Below are 26,900 nucleotides of genomic sequence, written 5' to 3'. Positions count from 1 at the left end.
CCCAACCTCCCTGCAGCCTTCTAAGTCTCTCCTCTCCAGAGCTTTCCCCAAGCAATCAGGGACTAAGCCTATGTGCAGCCTGTCGCTGCTCCGTCCATTTCAGCCCAATTCTGGTTCTGGAAAGCAGGGAGGGAGGGGAGCTTGTGGCAGCATGAGATGGAGCAAACTGCCACACTCAGAGCTTTGGGAAGGTCAGTTGCTTCAGTAAGTCCAAGCCATCTATCTGCTCTGACCCTGACTAATTGCTACATTCCTTCTGTCTGCCATGTAATCTCCGTCTATTGGAGCCGGTCACAGCCAGGACAGGCCAATTCTAATTTAAGCAGAAGAACTGACCACTGTAGGCACTGCTCTGTTTTAAGGACAGTATCTTCTTCTTCTTTTTTTAAAGTATTTTAATTAAAGATTTTCTTGGTTTACAAAAGTATGTGCAATGTCTCTCTATCTCCCCCCCTCCCCGTAACATTTTTTTACAGATCAGTTTTATTTGTTGAGACATTAGGAAGAAAAGGGGGAAAGAGGTGGGGGGTGGTTGGGGTTGGGTGACGATGTTTCTATTTTACTTAATGTATGTGGGGTTTTGTGTCAGCATCGCTTGTGCAGGTTCTCTGCTATTCACTTGCGTTCCTTTGGTGGTGAGAGAGGTTGGGGTTGGCCTAGGGTGTGGTTGTTTGTGATCGGCTGTGGTGGTCTTTGTTTTCATGTGTGAGTGGGGTGGGTAGGTGTTCTGGATCAGGTTAGCCATATTGATTTGTATGCTGTTGGTGGATTTTTGTCATTGTCTTGCTGGGTTGTGTATGTGATAAAGGGGAGCCATACCAGGGTGAAGGTGTCTTCTTCTATTTGTCTCCGTGTCAGTTTCAGTTTATTGGTTAATTTTTCTAGTAAGGCTGTTTCCCATACTATTTGGTACCATTTGTCCATGCTTACTCCTGACAGGTCCTTCCAGTGTCTGGTTATGTTTCTGGCTGCTGAAAGTAGGTGGGTTATGAGTTCTTTGTGATGTAAATGGGCAGGAACCTCACCAAAATGCTGGAGAGGGTGCACCTCCACAGGCACATACCTCCACATGTGGTGCGAGTGCCCCAAAATCCAACTATTCTGGACAACAGCCATACGAGAAATATGTAAAATAACTAAGCAAGTATTAGAAACCACCCCAGAATTGGCCCTACTAAACATCTTCCAAGACAATAAGGACAGTATCTTCTAAACTGTCATAGACACTTGAAGTAAGTATTAGGTAGTGTGATGCTAGAGAGGAAAGCATATATGTAGAAGGTAAATACTGACCGAATGTTGGGGACAGAGTTTCTTAGGAAGGAGTGCTTCATATTTGAATGTTTTCTCTCCTTTGGTGTATTAAAATATATGAACAGAAACATTCTGTAAAGTTTCTACAATGCACTTTGTATTGCTCTGCACTTATTTCCATAGTGTCAGGAACTATTGAAATATATCATTTCACAGAAGTCTTCTACTGTTGCTTTGAGTTGGTTGGTGAGCTTAGTAGAGAAGCGAGGAATTTTATTTCTTCACTATTATCTAGCACAAAATTACTGTGAAGACAATACACATACTTGGTGTACATTTTTTTTACTTATACAGTATAAGGACGGTTTCCATGTTTCCTCTCTAGTACAAAGCAATGTTCAACATTTTACAAGAGAGTATATTTATTTTTAATATTAATGTTTTAGTAAAATAACCTGATCTGGCACCTAGCTGCCCTCTATAGCAAGTAGGACGCTAGCCTATATGGAGCTTTGGTTTCATCCAGACAGGACTTTTGTTACATTTTTATGAAAAAAATTATGGAAAAGCTTTACATATAGAATATGATTAAAAACAAGGTAGCATGGGTCATTTTCTATTTATATACAATTCTTATAGCTTTACTATTACAATTTTAATGTGGATAAAATTATGAACCAAGTATCATTAATATTCAGTTTCTCTAATACTTATTCATTCCCTTCTCCTTTCATCATAGTTATCATGTCAGCTATTCTGCACTGATTACAATGCACTGGTTACAATATGGAAGCATGGTATACTTTAATAGAGAATGAATTAGTATTCAGCACTGTGCGTTACTGACTGCAACTGTTTACTTATTATTTTACACCAATACAACCATATCATACTGTCACAAGCTTTTGAAGCAGTTTGCTTTAGAAAGCATACTTGCAAAAGAAATTATGTTACATGACATTTTCGTTATGGCCTAAGCCTAAAAGAGGCTCCCAACAGGCAGACGGGGTAGACACATGTACGCATGAGGGGTTTTGCTCAGATTAATGGGATTGCCATCTAGCCTGATGTCTTCAAGAGATTTGCGGATGTAAGAATAATCCTTCATTTTGCAGAAAGTATCTTCATGCATCTCTTGTATATTGTTGTTCTAAAAAGAAAACAAAAGATTTATTAAAGCCACTATTTAAATTCCAATTTAAATGTCAGTTTGTCAACAATAACCTAATAATTAGTAGTAGCGTGCACTGGATTTGGATAGATCCTGGGGCCAAGCAGGGTGCCTCAGAGGAATTTTGGGGTTTTTAGAGGTGAAGTGGGATATCAAAGAGGCACAAGTCAAAGCCCTAGGACTTTGTGATGAAGGTCAGATGAGAAACTGAATCAATAATAAAAAGAGCAGGGAACTCTGAAGTAATAAGAACTCTGAATAATAAGAGCAGGGAGCTCTGAGTGTCAGTGTCTGGAGGCAGTTGACAGATGGATGGCGGCTGACTGGTTTAGGTTCAATCAAGACAAGACAGAAGTACTGTTTTGAGGGGACAAGGGGCGGGCGGATGTGGGGGACTCCCTGGTCCTAAATGGGGTGGCTGTGTCCCTGAAAGACCAGGTGCAACCAGGACTCACAACTGTCCATGGAGGTGCAAGTCAATTTGGTGTTCAAGGCAGCTGTCTACCAGCCCCATCTGGTATGCAGGCTGAGACCCTACTTGCCCACAGACAGTCTCGCCAGAGTGGTGCAGGCCTTGGTTATCTCCTGCTTGGACTACTGCAATGCACTCTACATGAGGCTATATTTGAAGGTGACTTGGAAAATACAACTAATCCAGAATGTGGCAGCTAGACTGGTGACTGGGAATAGCGGCCAGGACCATATAACACTGGTCCTAAAGGATCTTCCCTGGCTCCCAGTACATTTCAGAGCACAATTCAAAGTGTTGGTACTGACCCTTAAAGCCCTAAATGGCTTCGGCCCAGTATACCTGAAGGAGCATCCCCATCGCTCAGCCCACACCCTGAGATCCTCCTCCGAGGGTCTTCTGCTAGTTTCGTTCCCTCACTCCGAGAAGCGAAGTTACAGGGAACCAGGCAGAGGGCCTTCTCAGTAGTGGTGCCCTCCCTGTGGAACGCCCTCCCTTCAGATGTCAAGGAGATAAAGAATTACATAAACTGAAGGTAGCCCTGTATCAGGAGGTTTCTAACGCTTGATGTTTTTTTATATATATTTTTAAGATATGCTGTAAGCTGCCCAGAGTGACTGGGGAAACCCAGCCACATGGGCAAGGTATAAATAATATAATTATTATTTATTATTATTTTGTGGCACCTTAGATATCTAGACATCAAATGCTGCAGACAAATATCTGCTGCAACCAGATATTGGTTTTATCCAATGCTCCATGTATGTGGTTCCACTGGTGCAATAGGACCTCCATTTTCTCTCCACCTCTTGCATATACCGGAATCTCCTCCCTGCCTCCAAGCTGATTTTGTGGGAAGGTCGGAGGGTGACAGGATGGGGAAAGGAAGATATACTGCACACACTGATGTCTGTTGCGTCAGGAAAGCTGAAGCGCTGGATGTGGCCCGATGTGTCTAATCTTACCCACTATGTTGGGAGGATGGGAAGAGGGAGAACATTAGTATTAGAGAGACCAGAGAGGAGGAACTCTGTTGTGACTGACAGGTCTAGCTTGCTATCAGAGGACATGATTTTACCATTGTCCACAATCCCCGTGCTATGGGGGGTGGAGGGAAGCAGCTTTGCAAGACCACATGTAAGCTGTGCCTGTGAGTACCTTTTGTCTTGAGCGAACTGTGCTGAGTGATTAGCATCATGGACTGATGAAGCTTGCTGCAAAACCTGGATAATATCCGGACAACAGGTCTCATCTATTTGGCTTCAATTGATCATTTGGCTTTGCGTTTCCAGCTAACCACTTGAAGAACGCCTTCTGGCAACCGCTCCTACATTTATTGCATTGTGCTTCCAGTGAACGACTATTTGTTCCAGCTGTGTTATGACATATTTATTGCATACATAACCAGTACAGCCAGTACAGGCTTGGTTATGCACATTGGACTTTAGTTTGCCCATTGTCTAGTTGGTTTATGAGGGTATATATTTATTCCAGTAAAATTGTTCTTTATATTCACAAGCCAGTTCTGGTGTTGTTGGTTTGTTGTTCAATTATTGTTATAACACCTGATACTTTTTGTGTATACATATGTAATTTATGTCTCCAAATTTAAGAAAAGCTCAAGGATGCGGAGGGGGAGAGAGAGCACCTTTGTAACCAATGGGTCCAACTTCTAACAAAAGGAAATAATATTTAGTTCTTCCTAGCACGAAAGCCCCTGAACCTATTTGTATGAAATTTGGCACACTTCTTATGCAGTCAACACTATATCCAAAAGAATTTATTGATTGTTTTAGCCCACCTGCAGATGAAGAGACTGGAGGCTTTCAGGGAGTGGAAGTGGGATATGATCCAAGTTGTTATCAGTGATGTAAAGATGGTGCAAGTCAAACATATCCTGAAGAAAACAAACTATTATTATTATTTTTAAAAGAAGTGATTTCTTTGTTCTCGTTCTGAGCCACACATGAGTACAGACACTTAAATTCAGCCAATCATTTTAAACATCTGTACCAAGATTGATTCTTTTTAGAGATTCAATGAATGTCAAAGCTCCAGTTGTGTGGAACAATCGGCTTAGTGGTTTTATTTGCTTGTTTTAAAGTTTGCAAAGCCTGGCTACTTCAGGCCATAAGACTGAGCTTGACCTCACTGCAGCTCTCTCTTTATTACTGCACAATTTCCCCGTTGTTCTCAGAGCACGGAAGACAGAATCATACCATGCTGCCATACAACTGCCACCTTACTCTGACAGTGACTTCATGCAAGGTATTTTTTCCATTTGAGTATTAAATTTGAGTACAAAAATATGGCTTCTGTATCAGTTTTGATGTATATGTGCATGGCACAGGTTGCTTAAAAATACATGCTAGTGGCAAATTTCGATTTAAAAAAATCTTTTGGTTGTTTTTACTGATAATGTTATTGTTTTATATTTGTAAACTGCTTGGAGCTTTTTCACAATCAAGCAGTGCACAATAAAATAAAATAAATAAGAGGAAAATAATATGTGCCTAATCCATGATCCTTTCTACACTGACCTTAGGAATTAAGCCTCCGCCACCATGTTGTTTTGCACTGGAATAACTATCTCACATCACTTTATATGAGAGAACTCCCTCCTGCTCTTATAATGGCTATTTTTATTAGTCAAATTGAGGGATTTTTTTCAAATTAGTCAGCAGTTAAATACAGAACTCACTTTAAATGCTTCTTGTCTGATTCCTTTGCGACCAAGCCTGTTGTTACTAATATCAATGAATATCAAGGTTGGTGGTAATTCTGGAAGCTGCCTTATCTTGTTATCTCGAAGTATCAGTTCCTGAAGTTGTGGTAGTTTCCTGAAGGCATCTTCATCAATTTCAGATATAAAATTTGAAGTCAAGTCAATCCTTTTTAAGTTGCCTAGTCAGGGACACCAAAGCAGGGAAAATAATTACTGCCTTTCTGCCTGCTTTTAAAGACCAACACCAGGGGTGGGGGTGGGGAGGACAGACAATCACTATTCTTTGGATGCAAATAGTTCCAAATTATAGTTCACAATATGATGTTATGTCCAGAAGATGTATGCTACTATGCACTTATCTTTCAGTATGAGAAAGTACTTTGCATAGCATGCAATAAAATAAAGTGTATTAAACAATACTAAAGTTATCCATACTTAGGTTAGCAAAGTCATCCCTGTTGACCCTTTTGATTCTGTTATAGCGAGAGTAGAAATGTGTGGTTTCCTTCGGCAAGGGGGGAAGATCTTCGAGTTCACGATCATCACAGTAGACAGAAGTACTTAGGCACATACACAGAAGACAAGTTGGGAGGCCTAAAACATGAAAGAAGAAACCATTCACTTAGCTATACACTTGTAAAAATTCACACAGAGCCATACCATCCTACAGAGCCACACGGTCTAAGTATCTTGCTGAACCAGTTTATGGTTTTGTTTGAGATTTTGAAAAGCATTTGGCTCCTTTTATTCTAGTTGTTCTAGGCTTAGGCTCATGTGTTCTCATGAATAACTTTCCTCCTCATGAATAACTTTCCTCTTAGTGTAGCAGAATAAAAAGTTCCACATTTACACAATTTGTGGAGTAATGCATAGTGATATTTTTCAGATATTGGGAAACATTATATTGAATATTTCATGCACTTTGTGTTACGCCATTCACAACTAGGTGCACATGCAAAGATGTGTACAATATCAATGCTCCATTTTTTTGCCGTTAATATTTATTTTAAAAGTTGCAAACCACGCTTTTGTAAATTTACAATTAAATGAAACAAACACACAAGAAGTTATTAAGTGGATTTATTCTTGGAGGCTATGTGGCTGTTCAAAACCAACAGCTTTCAAAGACTCAGTGTAATCAAATCCAGTGGATTCCCTTGTATATTAGATTGGTCTGGATATGAAAATTGCTGCTTGAATAATCCGAGTGATTCACTACATCTGTAATGTTTTATAGGAAATACTCTTATGAATAATGGAGCATTTTGTCCCTACTAGATTTCTCAAGCCATAGTCAGGAAGATATCTTCATTTTATATTCTACCTCCAGGATCTGTGTCTTCCCTTTAAAACTTAATAAACCTGCATACATTTAGTTTGGTATCCAGCATGCTTTTTTGATATTTGAGGAAATTGGTCCCCCCCCCAATGAGACCTCAATTTCCTTAGAATTGTTTTTAATTAGCATCTTTCATGCAGAACAATGACATCAGGAAAGGCTTCAACCAACCCTTGAGGAAAAACTGCTTGAAAGCTGTAGATTATTAAATAAAACATCAAACTACTGCTGAATGAACATAAGAAAATGATCTAAAGCATTTAAACCAATTTATGAAAGGGCTTCATTAACAGGTGTGTGGATGTAATTGGGAAGAGCTCTGCATTTCCCTATTGCCTTCTGAAAAAGGAGGTGGGATTGAGAAACATCACAAATATTTGTAGAAAATAGAACATAATAGTGCAAAATGACGCCATTTTATATGTCTAATGCTGTTAATGTGGGTGTTTAGAATAGACTGGAAAGCAATATTTAACATTACTGGTTAACGTTACTGGATTCTTTTTAGTGGGATTTGGAGTGTTTTCCAGAAGTAAGGAATTCAGGGCCTCCCACCTCCATGTTGCTCAAGACCTAAAGCCCCATTTACTCCACTGCCCTTGCTTCTGCTCGTCTCTTTTCCCTTGCTGTTCCTGAGCAGTGACTGGTCGCCCCTGAACCTGGTGTGAGGCAACCTGTGGTCAATGAGGTTATGTAGGCGGGGACCAATAAGGTCATGTGAGTGGGACTAAGGAGGTTACATGGAAAGGGCCAAATTGTTCTGGGCCTGAAACCAGACTAGAATCTGTTTCTTACAAGTCTAAAAGGTAAAGGGACCCCTGACCATTAGGTCCAGTGGTGGCTGACTCTGGGGTTGTGGCGCTCATCTCGCTTTACTGGCCGAGGGAGCCGGCGCACAGCTTCCGGGTCATGTGGCCAGCATGACTAAGCTGCTTCTGGCGAACCAGAGTGATATCTATTTATCTACTTGCACTTTTATGTGCTTTCGAACTGCTAGATTGGCAGGAGCTAGGACCGAACAACGGAGCTCACCCCGTCCCTGCAGCTATTTAGTCACCACACTCTCAACCACATTGCCCAGGGAGGAAGTACTAGTATAATTATACTAATTAACCTAAAAGTTAGTGACATTATTTTAATTAACATACAACCAAGCTTTAAGGCTTGTTTGACTTATAGGAGGGATCAATGTTGTGTTCTGGGGAGGAGGCTTTAGTTATTTCCTTTTCTTTAGCAACTGACATCTCACTGCTTGGCTCAACTCAGCTCAGCTTCTACCATAACTGGTAAAATAACACAAAATCAGCAATTTGCTTTTCAAAACTGGAAGAAAATAGATTAGATTACCCAATTTATCTGTCACTCTTGAATGTCCACACACTCATAAACCTGGTAACTACTGTGGGAAGAACACAGATTCATTCCCATACTTCTTTCCATCTACTGGTGGTAGTTATAGCAGCGCAACGGTGCCTCCCCCATCCCCTCATCACTAGATAATTTAAGAAGTCTAGATGGTAAAGAGGCAAGTCTGCATACTGCAAACCTGTATAGAAAACTGCATTACATATTCCCTGATGAAAAGGCTCCTTAGCTTGTGTGGAATTATAGGCCCAAATCTAGACTAAGCAGAAAGCCAAAATCATGTCCCTCAACTCTCTCTTACAAACCTTCATGTGTATGGGGACCAAGAACTCCTGGTCCATGAGGTGAAGAGCCATCAATAAGCTTAGGTGTGGATGCTTCTTCTTCGGGTTCTTCTGGCAGTGGAGAAGGTAAATAAATCTCTCGAGTTACAGATGGTACTACTGTTCCAATCTCTACCTAGGAGACACACACATATTAAAGCAGTAATGTGGTATCGGTATGCAATGTCGATTTTTATTATAATTTGCCATATATTCAAGTTACCTGGACTTATATTAAAGGCTTGGGAGTCTCTGGTGAGGTTGGAGCAAGAATGTGTCAGTAAGAAAGCATTATTCACTAAATGCAGGCAGAATGTGTGGTGGGAAGACTTTTTCTGTTGTCTCAGAGGAAATGTAAAATATCCATATCACATACAAATTAGTACTTTTTACAGCAGGATATATCATTCACCATCTTGCTGCTGTAACCAACCACTCTAGGTTCACATACTTAAAAACCAATTTATCTTTGCAACCCAAACTTGGCAGATAACCTGCAGTTTTCATGAAGCTTGACACCTTAAGATATTGGGCAGGGGTCACCCTACAAGATTAAATGTGTGGTTTCTGACAAAAGCATCCCACTTTGTATACCTACATGTTTGGGAGACTTAGAATAGCTCTTTAGTTTACGTAGTAAGTATCCAACACAGATTGGAAATAGTTTCAGAATCCTATTTTACCAGTAGATGGCACATACTCCCTGGAACACAACAATATCAGCTTATTTTCTGCTCCATAACTCTACAAATTTATAGAATCGTACATTAACCCACTCTTCTTTAAAATTCACTTTAATTTTTCTTTTCAGTAAAGCTTTCTTTCTCATACATGCTAGATTGTTTTCTCTGGAGAAAGCTGGCAACAGAGTATATAAATTAGTAACATATTGCAAAAATAAAATAAAATCCAAATGGTTGTTGTTGGTGGGCTGTTTTTTTTAAATGGAATTGTAAAACTTTCTGTATTCTCAATATACTGAAATAAATTGAGTGAAGGACTGAGTTAATAAATCATTTGCTGGCTTGTTGTTTTTTAATCCCCCCCCCAACTGTTTGAATGAACATTTCCCATGTGTGTTTATGGGGGCAACCATTGTTCAGAATTTCAGCAAAGAACCAAAACAGTGCCTGCAAAGCTGCAAATACAAAGAACTTGGTTAAGAAAGACTCTCCTCCTTCAAGAGAGGGGAGGGATTGTGGGCGGGATCCGATCCCAGCCTCAAGCAGGGGGCATTAGCCCCCTGCCGCCCACTCACCTGGCTGGCGCACCACGCCCACGGGCAGGCGGCCAACCAGGCGGCTAGAAGGGAGCATGGACAGCAACTTAACTTGTTGCTGCGCTAGCCACGTGGCCTCACTTTTCGTCGTCCCGTCGCGAGTCACCCACCCTCCACTCCCTTAGGGCTCAGGGTTCCAATTTCTCTTTTGGCCTTGCTATGGATCTTAGGTTGGTTGCCCTGGATGGCTGGGGGGCCTGGTAGGAATTTTTCCATTTGGCATTAGGCTTTGTGGTTTTTTCGCCTACCTCGTAGCTAGGTGTGGCCATCGGGCTAGGTGTGGCCATCGCCTACGCCTTCAATTTTTGGGTATTCCGTTAAAGGAATCCGGCGTATTTGGATATTCCGTTAAAGGGATCCTGTCCGATGCCTGTGTGGCGGGGGGCCATGGCACGACCCTCGGTGACATCAGGGGAGAGCTTATAGTTGGATTAGCATCAACGGGCTCCACCTACTGGTGAATAACCCCCCCCCTTTTCAGACTCACCCCTTTCCGAGTGGGTGGAGTCAAGTCACGTGATCCAATGCCTAAGCCAATACCTTTTCACTTGCTGTAATCAATAAAGTTGTGGCCTTTTCTTGCCCATTAACCTTATATTACTTGTCCTCGTGTCTTCATTTCACTACGCAGGGATCGGGTCCTCGAACCACAACCTAGACTGCCTCTCATGTATGCGACAACGGCCGCGAGAGTTTTAATAGCACAAGGATGGAAGACTGAAGAAACCCCAAGAAAAATTGATGGACTATGCAGAACTGGCAAAACAAATACAAGCTACGGGACAAGGATAACTGTGACTTTAAAGACGAATGGGAACTCTTTACAAAGTATTTGAAGATGCAACAAAGCAAACTGGACTCCTTGGCTGGTTTTGAATAAACATTCACAAACTTTTTATTGATAATTATTACCTAAATAGTTTGAGGATCTATACAACCGTGTAACATGCAGAAAACAACATCCTTAGAGAAATCAAAGACTGGAACAGGGGGAAGTTGGGGGGTGGATTCTATGGGGGGAGGGAGGGTGGGTGGGTTCTGTGGGGGGAGGGAGGAAAAAAGGGGGAAAATAAGGATGATATGTTTCTGGATAATATGTTTTGTTTTAATTTTGAATAAAAAAGTATTTTTTAAAAAAACAGAACCTAGACCGCCTCTCCCCATATGAACCAACCCTGACCCTGTAATCATCATCTGAGGCCTTTCTTGGTGTGCTTCTTTCATGAGGGCCTGAAGATGGCACAACAAAAACAGAACTTTTCTGTGGTGGCTCCACATTAGTGGAATGCTCTCCCCAGGGAAACTTGCCTGGCACCGTTATTACATATCTTCAGCTGTTGGGAGAAAACATTTCTCTGTTACCAGGCCTTTGGCTGATCAACATTACATGGCCCTTTAAATATGTTTGTGGGAGGCTGCTTACTGGTTTGCTTTTGATTGTTTTGTTATGTATTCTGTGTTCTAATGTTATATTTTTATGTTGTGAACTGCCATGTGATCTTTGGATGAAGTGATAAAAAAAATAAAAATTAGGGGTCTGCGTAAGTTCTGTGTGCGTGCTGAATAAGGTGAATTGGGGTTATTCCAGTCATGATTCCATGTTCCTGACCAGATCACATTATTAACAAGGAAGATCAGGGACCTACTAAGCTTCCAAGTTTTTCCTGAGGTCTATTTTCCCCCAAGAAGTTAAACACATAAACTTTCCTCCTCTCCTTTCATTTCTAAGAATCAAAACTAAGCTGACAGAGCTTGAGTGGTGAGGAGGGGTGTCTGTGTGTTTGTGTATCTCGTGTTTTGACTGATAGAAAATAATTCACTGTTATTAAAAATTAAACCTAAGGTCACTCAAGTTGCAGTGATTAGGGAAGCGATGTTGAAATAAAAGAGAGAACACACCATGCAACAGAAGCTACAGTTCCACATTGCAGAAGCTACAGTTCCACATTCCAATACCATCCACATAAAATGGTACAGCTTCAAGGAACCTTGAATGTTTTCTGGTCCAACCTCTTCTAATGCAGGCTAGGCACCAGTGAAGCATGCCACCTTACTTCACTTTACTCCTCACATACACCTCCCTCACAGGGTTTTGATTAGTTTTGTAATCCTGAGACAGGGAGCAAAGAGGCAAAAGACACCCCACCTCCCCCTTCAATAGATAACCTGGAATTCCTCTTCTTTGCAGAGAACAGGAACCGCCACCATCAATGCCTTCTTTTGTGACTATGTAGCTAAGAAAATGTTTTCGGGATATCAGTATCTTGATGAGATGAGATATAAGTTCTTGTCCCTCTAGGCAGGGTGACAAGGATAATGACTGTTAATCAGATGCGTGTCTCTAAAACACATTGTTCCCATCTGTCATTTTGAAAAGGAGACAGCTTAGACAAGAATGGACTTTGGGACAAATCAAAAGAAGACCAAAAGAACACAGGAAATCAAGGCAGATGTTTTCTTCATGGAGGAAGTCTAGAGGGAGGAACACATTCCAGACGTCTTGACCCAGCAGGAGCATTATGCAAAAGTGCTAACATATGCCATGTAAAAATATGGCAGCTTATCCACTTGAAGCAGCAGACATGATGAGCAATTTACTTTTGATCAAGGCCATATCAGAGAATATCATCTTTTCTAAAATGATTTTTTAATAGTAATTGCAGCATGTTTAGAAAATACAATAGAGACTGACGAGCTTATAGAAGTGTTTTTACATTTAGGAAGCTATATCTCTTACAGTGTAACAGCATGCATGATGTTGTTGTTTAGTCGTTTAGTCGTGTCCGACTCTTCGTGACCCCATGGACCAGAGCATGCCAGACACTCCTGTCTTCCACTGCCTCCTGCAGTTTGGTCAGACTCATGTTTGTAGCTTCGAGAACACTGTCCAACCATCTCGTCCTCTGTCGTCCCCTTCTCCTTGTGCCCTCCATCTTTCCCAACATCAGGGTCTTTTCCAGGGAGTCTTCTCTTCTCATGAGGTGGCCAAAGTATTGGAGCCTCAGCTTCACGACCTGTCCTTCCAGTGAGCACTCAGGGCTGATTTCCTTAAGAATGGATATGTTTGATCTTCTTGCAGTCCATGGGACTCTCAAGAGTCTCCTCCAGCACCATAATTCAAAAGCATCAATTCTTCGGCGATCAGCCTTCTTGATAGTCCAGCTCTCACTTCCATACATCACTACTGGGAAAACCATGGCTTTAACTATACGGACCTTTGTTGGCAAGGTGATGTCTCTGCTTTTTAAGACGCTGTCTAGGTTTGCCATCGCCTTTCTCCCAAGGAGCAGGCGTCTTTTAATTTCGTGACTGCTGTCACCATCTGCAGTGATCATGGAGCCCAAGAAAGTAAAATCTCTCACTGCCTCCATTTCTTCCCCTTCTATTTGCCAGGAGGTGATGGGCCCAGTGGCCATGATCTTCGTTTTTTTGATGTTGAGCTTCAGACCATGCATGTTAATGCTGTGCTTTTATTATGTTGGAAGCTGCCCATGGTGACTAGGGCAACCCAGTCAGACTGACGGGTTATAAGCATTTATTTATTTATTTATTTATTTATTTATTTATTTATTATGATAAATCTCACTGCTTCCTAGGTAAGTGCACAAAGAACTGAAGCTTCAATTTGTGGTTACTAATTTTATCACTATGGCTATTTGTGTTAAAGATCTACATTTAGATAAAAGCTTTTGCAGCTCTTATGATCTTTTCTCTTTCTGAAATATCACTTTATGGCAGCAACAACTCAGGGGACTTGGCTTGGTCTGGAAGAGAGATGAACGACAAGGATTCCACTAGTATTCTGCAAAAATGTTAACATTAGAAAGTAATGCTGGTATAAGGGATGCCAACTTAAATGTGTGTTCGTGCACCAACACTCTTTCATTTCTCACCTTATTCTGCTTTCTTTCTGCCTGTTCCTCTCACTTCTTTCCACAATGGCTCTTTGTTCCACAAGCATTTCCTCTCACAATACCACATGCATATATTTCTTTTCATAGCTAAAGAAATCAAAATTTGCTAGGTGTACAGCCATGCTGTGGTGCATTGGTGTAATGGTGCAAATTCACACCAAAATCTGAAAGCAAACAAGTCCTGATCTGAAAGGCAGGAGGCAATACAATCTCTCAACAGACAGATTCAGCTGAAGAAACCAGGAAATGGAACATAAGGGATAATGACTCATGGATGTAGTTTCACACTCCTCATGAATCCTTCATATATTCACCCTCTCTGTGGCTGTGCCTTGGGCAAGAACTTGTATTTACTCCATCTAGAATGAACTGGGATGCTGAAATTTCTGACATGACTCTTCCATAGTTAAACACTTCAGAAAGCATTCCAAAAAACGAGAATCAAAGATGTGTTTCCTGACTGCTAAATCTTAAGCTTCACAAGAATGTCAATAAAATGATAGTTCTGGCTGTCTTTTGGGCATCAATCCAATGACAGGTGATTTAAAGCACTGATCAATATGCTACTATGCCATTTCACACAATGAGAACATGTGACCTGGAGGTTACAAGGGAAATCTGTTTCTCATTAGTTTTATCCTAAGCCATGCACTATTCTGTCTTTTACATATTTGACAGCTCAAACAAGAGCTTAACAAGACAAAGATGTTGCTAGGTTCAATAATGCAGAAAATTGTTTTTTATCTTCCAAATGTTTGTTTTTGGCAACACTTGAAAAATCAGAAATGTGAGATTGTGATGGGGCAGAGGAATAGTCCGTGTGATGTATTACTTCCCCCCCCCCCTTTGTTTATTTCCTCTGCTGTTCTAAGAAAGCATTTTCTCCCTCCAAATAAATATACAGTGGAAATTATATGTCATATATGGAGTAAAAAGTAAAAAGAGGTTTGCTTCACAGAAGCAATTTTCATATATCAGTAGTATATAATTTAATAAAATTAATAATACAGTGTCCCATTGAAAGGTCTCATGAACAGCATGACATCAAGACACTTAGTTCATGTGAATAGAAACAGTAGGGACAAGCAAAGTATCTGAACTGTATAATTGAAGAAATAAGATATCCCCATAAAGACTTTTCTACTGAAATCAATGGGACTTAAACTCTTCCTTGTAAGTTTGACCTCATTATGATCTTACGGATTCTCAAATAAAACTGAAGTAACTGAAATGCCTTTAGGGATCTTGTAAAACTTTTGATTGGGTGCTGTTTATGCTTGCCAAGAAGGCAACATTGCTACTCTTACCTAGAATGTCTAAGTGGTGGCCTGCAACAAAATGTTGCATTGTGAAGTGGTTGTGTTCAGGGTACCAGACACCTAAATCTGCTCACACAAACACTGTTCCCCCCTCCCTTTGTTTGCCAAGCCTTTAGTCAGTACCCGTTGGGCTGTCTAGAATTTATTTGGAGGGGCTCGGTTGCCAGGGGATACACATGTACACCATTTCAGCTCCAATGAATTCTCTTATTTCCCCATTCATGTATATAGCCGTGTCTCTCTTCCGTCCCTGTTGGTATTTAAATATAGCTTCTCAGCCTAACCTAGGAAGTGAACTACGTATCTGTACAAGGAAATGGCTCCTCCTACCACAAACATGTGTATTTGTCCTCTTTTCTTAGTCACTCCATTCTAGTCCTCCTTTCCATCCAGTTGTCATGTTTTTTCTCTCACTGAATCCAATTCAATGTAATTGGGCTATTATGGAATTCTTTGGGGAGTCTCTGCCCCTTTGGGATATTTTCCTCTAAAAATTTCTCATACCTTCAGTTTACCCTAAGTCTAGCAATACCTCTCTTTTGTCCACAAGTAGTGTGGTTTTGGCTACATAAGCATGAGTATGGGGATTCTCAGATATGCAGTAGTACATGTTTCTTCAAAGTCAAATTGCATACTGTGAATGGTATAACGGGGGGAAATAAAGTATTAAATACATTCTAAAAACCTTTTAATGTCCATCTTATGCACTTTCCATTCAGTTTTCCTAAGCTAAGCATATATTCTACAGTTTCTTCCAAAGCAGTCTGCTACTGTGTTTTCTGTGGTAAACAGGAATGCAATTTTAAAATGGTTTCCTGAGTGGTTTCTATTAAGTGCCCATTGGCTTACCCTGGCAAAACCCCCAAGCCACCTAAAGTCCTGAAACCCTCAGAAAATTCTGTGTTAATGTAATACCTGTGGAAAATGAAAATTATTCAGGGAAAACACACACCCTTGTTTACATGACCTACACTATACAGTATATGTGAACTTAACTGCATATTGGCCTCCATAGCTGATGGATATGAATGCTAATTTTTCTCCCTTCGGCAATCATTATTTAACCATTACCTTTAGCAACAGAAGCCCAAGTAGTTATTTGGATCTGCATCTTCCAAAAAAAAAAGCAAAGTAAACTAGTTCCCAATGATTTTGTATCAAAACCAGCTGATCAAAAGATCTTCACTTAGTCCCAACCCAAGTGGCTCACGATGACATTATTTTCTCTTTCAACTCAAACTCTGTTTGTAAAACAGGTGAGGCAATCACCTATAATCTTTGAGCTCAGAAAACTGCTGCTAGAAGTGCTGTAAACAAAGCCCCTTTGCTACATCTGAGTAAGACCTGACCTAACCCCCCCCCAAAGAATTTAAGGTCTTTGATCCTTCTCCTCTTACCCTGCTCTTATCTCCTCTCAACCCCAACAGAGGGAGAAGGTGTAAGAGCCTATTTTTGAACAAGACAGAAGTAGCAGCAGGAGGAGCATAATCCTCCCATGAGGATCCACTGATTTCTGCACACCTATCTTCCTGAAAATGAGCTGCATCCTCATCTCCTTCCTCTGATAAAAACCTTCAGCAGTCGTTCAACCATGGAAAGTAAATGAACTTTTGCACTGTTGACAGATGTGTACAAATACATGATATTACCAATTTGGCATTTTCTAATGCATTATTTAAAAACCAACCCACAATTCTAAGCATCCTTTTTGACGTGATTGTCCACATAGTGTAACATGACCTGGGAAGCTATAGTCAATTGCTTCCCAGCCTGTATACATGCATGTAGGATCACCATGTAGTATTTTTGTCAAGGCTGATAGGAGTTGTGTATGCTGATTCTCTTTCATTTCCCCCCTGCTACAATCAATCTCTTATACCATCACAGCTGAAAACATTTTTCTCTCATTATGTCAGCTTTTTAGCTTTACCCCCTTCTGCTATTATTTAGTCTTGAAAATTTTCAAGGAAGAGAAAATCATCATGTTTAAATATGCCTTTTAATCAGAATGATTACACAGGAATTTTCATTCTTTTTAAATAATTTAAACATGTACCATCTAAGAGACTTTGACATCCTCCCCCCCCCCCCGCTGGTCCATTGCCCTAGTTCAAATTTAATTTCAAGGATTCTAAAGGAGGGGTAGTCATTCCCTTACTTTTGCTGCTTAGCAATTTTCTCTTGGATGCTTCTCTTGATATCCTTGCTTTTTAATTTTATCACATTATGCTAAGGATTACTTCTATGAAAGTAATGGAAAATGCTACCTGAGTCTATGTTAAATGTCCTATTTTACTGGCACTTAAACTTTAGTAGGGAAGACTGACTTCATCCAATCACATGTGCTTGACCCTTGCATATCTTGCCGTATTATATCAAATGTCTATCTGGATCCAGTAGGCTATGAATTCCTCATTGCAAGAAGAAACAGTCCCAGGCACTTTAAAAGAGATGTTAATTAGATTGTCTTGAAAAACAAACAACTAGCCTAGACCTATTAACAGGTCCAAGATGGTCACAAATATCCCCTTCCTAAGTATGGTATTTTACTGGGCGATTGCTAAGTAGTTCTAGATCTCATGGATAACGCTGATTTTCTATTTGAGTTGGGTTTTCTCTAATTGAGTTGGGTTTCAGGCCTAGTTTTGGAATGGAAAATGTCTTTGTTGCCCTCTGGGATGACTTTTGCCAAGAAGGGTGCAAGGAATAGTAAAAAGGAAAAGGTGAAGCCTTTTTAATTTTATTTTATCACACCTTTATAATAGGCATATTTGTTTGGCACTTTTAAATAACTGTACCAAGTTCTTCGCCCTGGCTGGTTTTATGGTGGTTTGCATTTATGCTGCTCTGTTTATGCTGGCTTTTCTCTACTGCTGGTTTTATTGTTTTAAACTTTGGATTGTATAATAAAAATGCATTATACATCTTATACATAAGATGCTGCAAACAACTTAGTTATATGGGCAGTATATAAATGTGATAAATAAATACTATCATAAGAGTACAGACACATGAGTTGAGTATAGTACATGTGTCACAATGATACATGTGTCAGTAAGTGCAATTTGCATCTTATTAAATGTGGACTGCAAATAGAAACACCCCTTTCCCCACCTGTGTGAAGGAGGATGTCTTACATTGCTCTGTTATGTCTCATATGACTTGTCTTGTTTTCAGACTTACACTCCTGCCTAGAACTACAATTCCCTCTTCTGCTATTCTAGGGTTGGTTCAAGCATTTGAAAGGGAATTCCCATACATCTTCATTTTCAGGCAGGTAGCTCAGCTTACTTATTCAGCTCTGGAGTTTGAATCAGAGCTAATAAAAATGTTTCCACTTTAAGATTTTTATAGACATGGGAATCTTTCAACAGCTACAGGCAAACATGGACACGTTTCTCAAAAGAGACTGATACGCTAACCCCAAAGAAAAATATAAATACTATATTTCAGAAGCTTGAGGAACATTTTGAGGCTCAGCTCAAAAATGAAAATAAGTACAGATTACTCCTCAAATTGCACTCCCTTTCTAGTCTCTTTCTCCTGCTGGACCTAACCATCCCTTCCTTGTTCTTATGTTTATTTTCTTTTAACATTTCCTTTTTCCTGTTGTCTCTGCTTGGCAGCAGACACATAAATTATCTACTTGAATGGCATCTTTCTTTTCCTCAGTTCTCTCCTGAACAATAAGCCCCCTTAGGATGAAATATTTTTAAAGGAGCCAAGTTCCTAGAACTTGGAAGCTAAAGAAGAAACAAAAGCCAATATACCACCTCATCTGCAGATTGGTAAACTTCCAGAACTTTCCACTCTAGTATTCTTCTTAACTATGGCAATAGGACAATTAAAGTGAACCTGTTTAGATCTTCCACCTTCCTACCTGGAAGGATCACAGTGATACAAGAGACAGCAATGTACAAAGGGAGATGTCAGGAGCCAAATTCACAAAGGATCACAGTGATACAAGAGACAGCAAAGTACAAAGGGAGATGTCAGGAGCCAAATTCATCATCCTACAGTTCAAAATCTGCACAAGCTGTCCACTTTCCTTAGCACCTGGAGGATGGCAACAACATATCCTATCTAAGAAGATACATAACTCAGAGCATTTACATAAAATTCCAGGCATGCATTCTTAAAAGTTTTATACCATTTGTATGAATTTGTAAAAAGAATTCCAGTGTGGGAAGAAGACCTCCCACTGACACCATGGCAAAAATCCTAGACTTCTATCTTGGCTATAAATCACAAAAAGAAATACACTTTCCTCACAATGTGAAGAAAACACTGGTTTTACTTTCCTATATTTCATTGTGTAATATAGCCAGACTTTCGTTCCTAAGATGCCCAACATAATATAATGTTTATTGCCCTAAACTGTCAGAAGAATGCTAAAGAGAAACAATTTCTATCAGTCAGATTCCAGTTGCTTAACTTCACACACAGAGACTATTCTCAAAGCAAATGTAAAACAAAATTCTCACATGAATATCAAAACATTTTCAACTACCTCTAAAAAATTGTCTATTTTTTCCTTCCAGGCCTGGTCACTATTGACATCATAAGCCAATAGGTACAAGGTCAACCAAGGCAGTTGCTATGGCAATGGCCCAGTGCTGTCTATATAAGTGATTAAGGCATGTCAGTTCAGCGTTGCTGGGATCCTGGGTCTATGTGTCAGAGTCAGTCTTTGAGTCTGTCTGTGAGTTGGAGTCTGTGTTATGCCTTGAAACTGGAGCAACAGAAATACTTTGAACTTGTATATATCTATCTGTAGCTGCAAAGCCTACAAGCTGTATGTATATATGAACATCTGGAACTGTATTACTGAATCTTTATCTTCTGCAGCAGTAAACTGTTTTGGACCTTAAGGCGTCTCTGCATGGTGACTAGAACTGGGGACAACTTCTGCTACATGGGTATCTCATCTCAGATTCCCAATATTAATGTAATAGCAGCTCCTGGCTATACCCCAAGTGATCCACAAGAACATGAGATGGGCTCAAGCACCAGCTGTTCTAGTGTGTTATCAAAAGACATGATGGTATATCAACAGATTAGGTGATGCCAACAGACCATGGTACAAACAGGTGAGATAATGGATGTTTGCTTTATTCTATTTTAGCATGCCATCACTCAGTGATTCCCTAATGAGATCCACCAATATGTACCTATTTCCTGCAGAAACACACAAATTGCTGACTGTGATCTGAATTGTAAACTGAGTCCATTAAACAGAAAATATAAGTACCTGTCAATGTAACTCATTTCTTCTTCCCAACCCACCTAATATAAAAATGTGTTTGTTATCACTATTAACAATTGTACAATATAATACATAAGAGCAAAATAAACCCCACAATTTAGAATTACCTGTGCCTGATCAACAGACAGATTTTCATCATAGTCATATAGGCTATCCAGATCTTCCAAACCAACATCATATGTTTCAGAGTCGTAAGTTACAGGACTCCTTGTAGGACCAGCCAAAACAGCATCAAAGAGAAAAAAATGCATGAAAATATTTGCAATGGCCTTCATTCTTCAGTCTCCTAACGGAAGAGAGCATATACGCGATTATTACAAATATAAATGCAAATATCATATGAAATATAATACATAGGTTATTGAATGCTATTAACTAGAAATGTGATGAGCTAAGGAGTTTTACAAATAATTCGATGTGTGTATACACAGTAATCGGTCACGTGAGCCATGATGGAAATCAGGAGAGTGCAACACTTCAGAGAGAAACATTTTCAAATGATACTTATTCTAGTTAGACATTCTACTTCAGCATATATAATTGGAATTATTTGTCAAGTAAACAATATACATACTTGTACAACTGGATGTATAAGGGCAACATTCCCAATTAAACACTACTCTAAAAGAGATAAACTTTGGCTCCATGAGTAAGAAGTCCTGATGGGATTCATGTTGTCTCCTTTGCGGTCAGTGGACATCACAGGTGCATAGCTGTGCTCCATCTCTATGTTGGTTGCAGCCTGTAGGTGGGTATTCCATTTTGTGAGGAGGGGTTGAGACTCTTAGTGGGGTGGTTGTACAGAAAAGGTTGAATACATTAGGAAGAGTGATCACCTGGATCCAGAAATCAGAGGATACTCTAGGCCTGCTCTCCCCACTTCCCGCTCAGCTTCTTTCAATACTTTGGATTGTATTTTAGTGTTGTGGTCTCCTGTAAGGGACTGCTACCCTATAGCATCAGGTGCTCCCCTGACAGCTAGGAGTCCAGCACATATACCTAAATAGATACAGTTTGGTTATGGGATAAAGCCAGTATGGCTCAAATGGGACTAATCTGTTCATAAGCGTGGGCTCAGGCCACGGGATTCTGGGCTAGAAGTACGCTGCCTAAACTCTATGCTGCACAATAACTCATCTAGTATATCCTTCCTGGTTCTGCAATGAGTGACTCCAGGTTCATGCACATGTTGTTCCAATGGGTTGAATGCAGGTTCTGGTGGCAATGTGAATGCAGCCCATGAAACTGGATTTTGAACTCACAGAGCCTCTGCACTCTTAGCATGCTAGATTGGGGTAGGTTACAACTATATTGTTTACAATTGTTTTATTGAAATCTAAAGTAGATCTGGAACATTGGTTTGAATTTTGTTTAAAATTCTGGCCACCGCCCAACTAGTTAGTCACCCTTAAGCCAAACTGGAATCAATGTGCTTTGTTAGTTGCAACTAACTTGTGCCAAGCACAAATAGCTTTTGTTGTATGGGAGCCATGTGGTCTGAACATTAACAGTCTTCTCTCATCATTTTAAAGCATTGCACATCAAATTTTAAATACCCCTCCCCCATCCAATTTCCAATCTTCATTGTATCATTCACATACATTGAGGGATTTATATGGGGAAAGTGTGAATACACACACACATGCACACACTGTATTTAAACTGAGAAAGCAGCACATGACTTTATACACATTTAGAAACTGTGTTTAAGGCACACAGTGTATGATATTAGAAATTCATGAGACAATTTGTCTTTTGAGGTTCCCTAGACTGAAACAAACTGATATTAAGCCTCTTGAAAGAAGGCCTTTGTGAAGCAGGTTTACACATGGAGGCATGAAATTCCAATGGGAATGGTGAATAGCACAAGGCACTCATTTTTCTCTTATACACTTTCCAGTTTTTTTAGCTACCTAGAAGACATAACCTACAGCTCACAGACTCTCTTTGCCTATAACCAAGGGTTAACTGTATTGCACTTTTCAGAATTGATTTATTTACAGTGTTAAAAGTTTGTCTAAAGAGTTGCTTTACAGATATGCTATTATGCTGATAACTTAGGAACCTCTAATACGTTAGTGAACTTGTTTGCAATTTTTTGTAATAAATAGTATAAGGACAGTCTAACTTATAATTCCAAACAGTGTGATGATTTGTTCATATTGTAGCTTGTACTGTTTTTACTACTGCTCATATTGTCTAGAACGTCTACCGTAATTTGCAAAGTACCGGTAGTTGATTTTTTGTTGTTGACATTCTCAAAAGGAGCTCTGAAGTAAGTCCCTGATTATCTAAATGTGCAAATGTATTGCTGAAACTGAGAGACTGTGTCTTGAACACATGACTGGAGAGAGATCTGAACCCATGTCTTCCAGATCCAAAACCATCACACTACCCACTGAACATACTGTTTTGTTCTACTGGAAGAATAAGAGTTTGGACCTGGCAAAAGAGGATATTATATCATATTACTATTTTATTGTTTTATTATATAAGTTAGATTGCATTTACAAATAAAAAATTATAATCTAGTATTTTGGAGCATATTTGGCTGTTGAAGACCACATCTAAAGAAATAAAACCACACCAATCTCTCTCATATACTATATATATGTCTCTGTATATGTGTTATATATATACACACACACACCTGTAAATCTGCTTGGTCCACTAAAAATTGCTTGTGAAATCTGTGTGCTTCTGTACGCCTTTTAGAGTATAAGCAAAATATTGGAACATACTGTAATTACACTGGCATCTACAAGAGCTGTCAAATATTTTGATGCCAATAATGTATTACTCTCTCACAGGAAGGTACTAAGAAATAGCCATATAAAAATAGCATAAGGTACATTTTTATAATTCTAATTATTCTCAAAATATTAAAATGCATTGCTTAAAAATAACTTCTGCTTTTTTATATATAAAAAAATCCAGTTTGCTAATCAATAAAGAAAGAAACAGAAAACTTACCTTTGGCTCTTGCTTTCTCAAATGGCACAGAATTACTTTGAATGCAGAGCCTGTGGTATTTGACCCTAACCAATGGCAGTGGGGTGCCTGGTTTGTGGGAGGGTGGTACAGGAAGCTCTAATCCTGAGAAAATTCTTGGTGCTTAAACACCTTCATATCACAATTTCTGAAAGAAGTCTAAGTGCAAAAGCTAATGATGTAACTGGGTGCAATTTGTTTTTGCAGAAAGAGGATTTAAAACCCATTACTACACCAGCTAATACATCATTCAGCATTTCCAAGAATAAACAAAGTTCTGAACACTTGAGCCTGTGTTTTTTAAGCCTAGTAGTAAAAAAAGGAACAACTAAACACATTGCGTACCTTTTGTTATATAGTTTCTATTAGTGTTAATACAATTATTTATTATTTTATTATGCCAAATGAACATTTAGTGTGCAAAGTGTGTTTCAGGAAATATCTACATCCATCCTCTTAACAAGAAACTTGATAAATATGATAATATTTTCACTAGACATTTGAGCAACTGAAGCTAAGAGGAAATGACATGCTCAAGGCCATCCAAAGAGCTCAGGGCTCAGTCATTTGACCCAATTATCCCCAAATTAAAACATTGCAATAACTTCAGTCTAACCACCAAGAAGGATTTTCCTCTTCGCTAATTATGATGATAAATGAAACCCAGTGCAGTGCATTCCACACAGTGCGTATTTTAATCCCAAAAATCACAACTGGAAATCATTTGGTAGGGTTTCACACGTTAGCTCCTATTGTCTCTTTGCAAGATGCTTTTCACAGTGAAACACATGCCTGCCACACTCAGAAATTGCTCTGGATTGACCAACACTGGTGCATGAGAAGATGCCAAGCGGTGTTCGTTTTGCAGCCCTTGGTAGCTAGCTGACATTCCCCAGAGTATTCGACAGAAATTTACACATACCTTTCTTCTTTAATCTTTAATCCAGCTAGTGTAGAATGCAGCTGCTAAACTGGTAAGGGTGGCAGCTTATGGAGCCATCTGACATCAGGCTTGAAAGCACACAGTGACTGTCAGTGTGGGTCCAATTCAAGGTGTTAGTACTAACATATAAGACCCTACATGGCTTGGACCCAGTACCTAAAGGTGTCTTTCCCAGTATCATCCATCTTGGATCCTAGAATCAATAGGTGAGGGCTTGTTGGTACTGTTACCACATGGAGCTGCCTGTTTAACAATGATCTGTGACAGGGCCTTGTCAGGGGTGGTCCCCCATTTGCAGACTGCCTTTCTGAGCGAGGAGTATCCCTCATTTCTGATTTTCAAGGGGGGGGGGCGAAATTATTTTTAAAATTCCAATGGACCCTGCCATTTGATGGCTGAAAGTCACTATTCCTGGCAACCCTAAGACTGCTGATGGGAGTATATTTTTAACTTTTTTAAATAGAATGTTCATAAACTATTTTTAGTTTTCTTTTGCAATGTTTTCTTAGAGCTGGGTGTGCTGGTCTGGGCTCCTTCAGGAGGATGAGCAGAATATAAAATAAATAACAGTGACAACTGTTGCCAGCTTTGTCAGCTTCTGTATTGCACATGGAACACAGCACCTGCAAGTCTAGTCATCTTTTGGCATCTTTTCCTACACCTCAGTCAGCAAAGTGCCTTAGTGAAGGCATGGAGAGGAATTGAAAATGTTTGTCCACAAAGTTTCTTCCTCAGTGATCCTGGGGGCACAGACTTCCTTCCAAGTAACAGTGACTTTGGTGACATGTTGGTGAAAGGGGCCCACACCATAATGCTGGCAGTCCTTCTGGGTGTAGTAACTTCAGCAACTGGGCTTTTCCACAGCCAGTTCTCCTCAGCAGGAACTGTGGCACTTTTGCAAAGACGGCCATTGCTCTCTCAAGGCACAGCCTTCTCAATATCACATCCACCCACACCCTGGGTATGAGATAGGTCTCCTACTTCCCTACTAATAGACTAAATAACTAACAAGCTCTCTCAGTTGCCCTGTGATGTTTAGATAAAGGGGGATATAGAAAATAAACAAATGGGCCCCCCTTCTTCCCCCACCCTCTTCAACCTAGATAGGGCTGTCATTTCTTAAATGGGTCACAGATTGTATTGGAGAAATACAATTTATTTAACCAAATAATAGCAAACAGAAGTGTTCAGGGTAAACAAAAGAAAATAAACAAGTGCACCCCATATAAAGACTATAGTAAGAGAAGGCCTTGTAGTATAGTTAAAAAACAAACAAACAGTAATGAATTATAGCTGAGGCCTAGTTAAGCCTGAACTCTGCAATATATTTCTTCATCTCTGAGAGGCCTGCTTGCTAAGTAATTATTTTGAGATCTCCCTTTTCTCTCTCCAAAGTATACTGTTTGGCAACATTGATGTGGCCTTTTCCTTGTGCGAATCCCAAACTAATTCCTCCCCACAACTCATGCTGTAAAGCATCAAGGTATATTTCCTATGGCTTGATGTAGGTTAACTGTAGATAAGACTTTCAGTACATAACAAAATCATTTTGCAGTTTGAACAAAGGGAGCTCGCGCTGAATATTTACTGGATGCTAGTGGGCATTTATGTCTTTTTTAAATCTTTCCCCCCTTGCAATCTCATCTCACTAACTCCCTCAGTCTTAGTTAGTTCTCTTTCCTCACACCCAACTCTAGCTCTAGCCCTGATAATTCTCCCCTCAGAGTGTATATAACTCCTCCTTTGCAGGGGTGCCATTTCAGGGTGGGGAGAAGAGGGCTTATCTTGCAAGGAAAGGAAACAGGCTACTCCAAACTAGTTTTCTTCAGGAAAGCAGAAAGACAATTGTAATAAATGGGCTTCAGGTTGATAAATGGCTTGAGTGCAGCACAATAAGCAGAATCACCTGGATTCTACCAGCTGAAGCAGTAACTGTGGTGACAAAGCTATAACCGGGTATTTTATTAATTGTACTTAAAGTTCTGAAACATTTATATACATGTGGTGTGGTGCAACTTCCCAAACATATCCTACATAAAAATATCCAGGAGATAGTGAGCTGCATGGACATTTAATTTCGCTACTCAAAGGAATGGCTGCCACATGTACACAAATCTTCCTGCAGTGGCTTCACTATTTCATATGTTAATCTTAATTCATCTAGAGTAAGGACTTGTTGACATTATTAATGTTGCTGTTGCTTGTTGCATTTTGCAGAGTATAATGGACAAAATAATCCCCACTAAAGCAATGAATTATTACATGCTTGATGCCAACAGATGACCATGTGGAAGCAATCATTAGGTGGTGCAATTTAAAGTTGTTTCCCTGTGGCATCTACAATGAACAGGTTTATCTTCCTTCACAGATGTAAGAAATTAGATTAAAAGAGAGTGTTGGGCTGTGCTCATGACCTGGTTGCCAGAGGAACTAGGGAACACAGCCCAAAGAGATTGTCTTCACAGCTGCCATATATAAACAGTCAAAGATTAATAACTGTTGGAATCTAAAGAGCTACAGTAGGTGAGGTTCAAAAGAATTA

At 39.8% G+C, this 26,900-nt stretch overlaps 1 protein-coding gene and 1 long non-coding RNA gene across 11 annotated transcripts in view; one reads left to right on the top strand and one right to left on the bottom strand.

Annotated features, from left to right (window-relative positions):
• Positions 1-839: 839 nt before the first annotated feature.
• Positions 840-26,791, bottom strand: EPYC (epiphycan). 4 transcript variants are annotated; one of them, XM_079993478.1, is made up of 7 exons: positions 26,773-26,791; positions 20,532-20,710; positions 8,629-8,782; positions 6,055-6,213; positions 5,596-5,798; positions 4,696-4,791; positions 840-2,404 (listed from the first exon to the last, which is right to left on the bottom strand). In XM_079993478.1, exons 2-7 carry the CDS (start codon positions 20,697-20,699, stop codon positions 2,234-2,236), a joined length of 951 nt encoding a protein of 316 aa, XP_079849604.1. In that variant the 5' UTR covers positions 20,700-20,710; positions 26,773-26,791; the 3' UTR covers positions 840-2,233. The 4 variants fall into 4 exon arrangements, with proteins under 4 accessions (XP_079849604.1, XP_079849603.1, XP_079849602.1 ...); XM_079993477.1 differs by lacking the exon at positions 26,773-26,791 and adding an exon at positions 24,338-24,526; XM_079993476.1 differs by lacking the exon at positions 26,773-26,791 and adding an exon at positions 23,398-23,642.
• The window catches only part of LOC307225574, a 196,414-nt gene continuing 194,730 nt past the window's right edge, over positions 25,217-26,900 (top strand). For 5 of the 7 annotated variants that reach the window (XR_013843074.1, XR_013843075.1, XR_013843076.1 and 2 more), the window contains exon 1: positions 25,217-25,319. This is a non-coding gene — a long non-coding RNA (uncharacterized lncRNA). Of the gene's footprint in view, positions 25,320-25,627; positions 25,717-25,877; positions 26,315-26,900 lie in introns of those variants that run through there. The other 2 variants (XR_013843079.1, XR_013843080.1) reach the window with 2 other exon arrangements.

Source organism: Podarcis cretensis (assembly GCF_951804945.1).
Source record: "Podarcis cretensis genome assembly, chromosome: 10".
Taxonomy (NCBI): domain Eukaryota; kingdom Metazoa; phylum Chordata; class Lepidosauria; order Squamata; family Lacertidae; genus Podarcis; species Podarcis cretensis.
The sequence above is the reverse complement of the archived record's forward strand: the minus strand, read 5'-3'. Positions and strand labels throughout refer to the sequence as shown.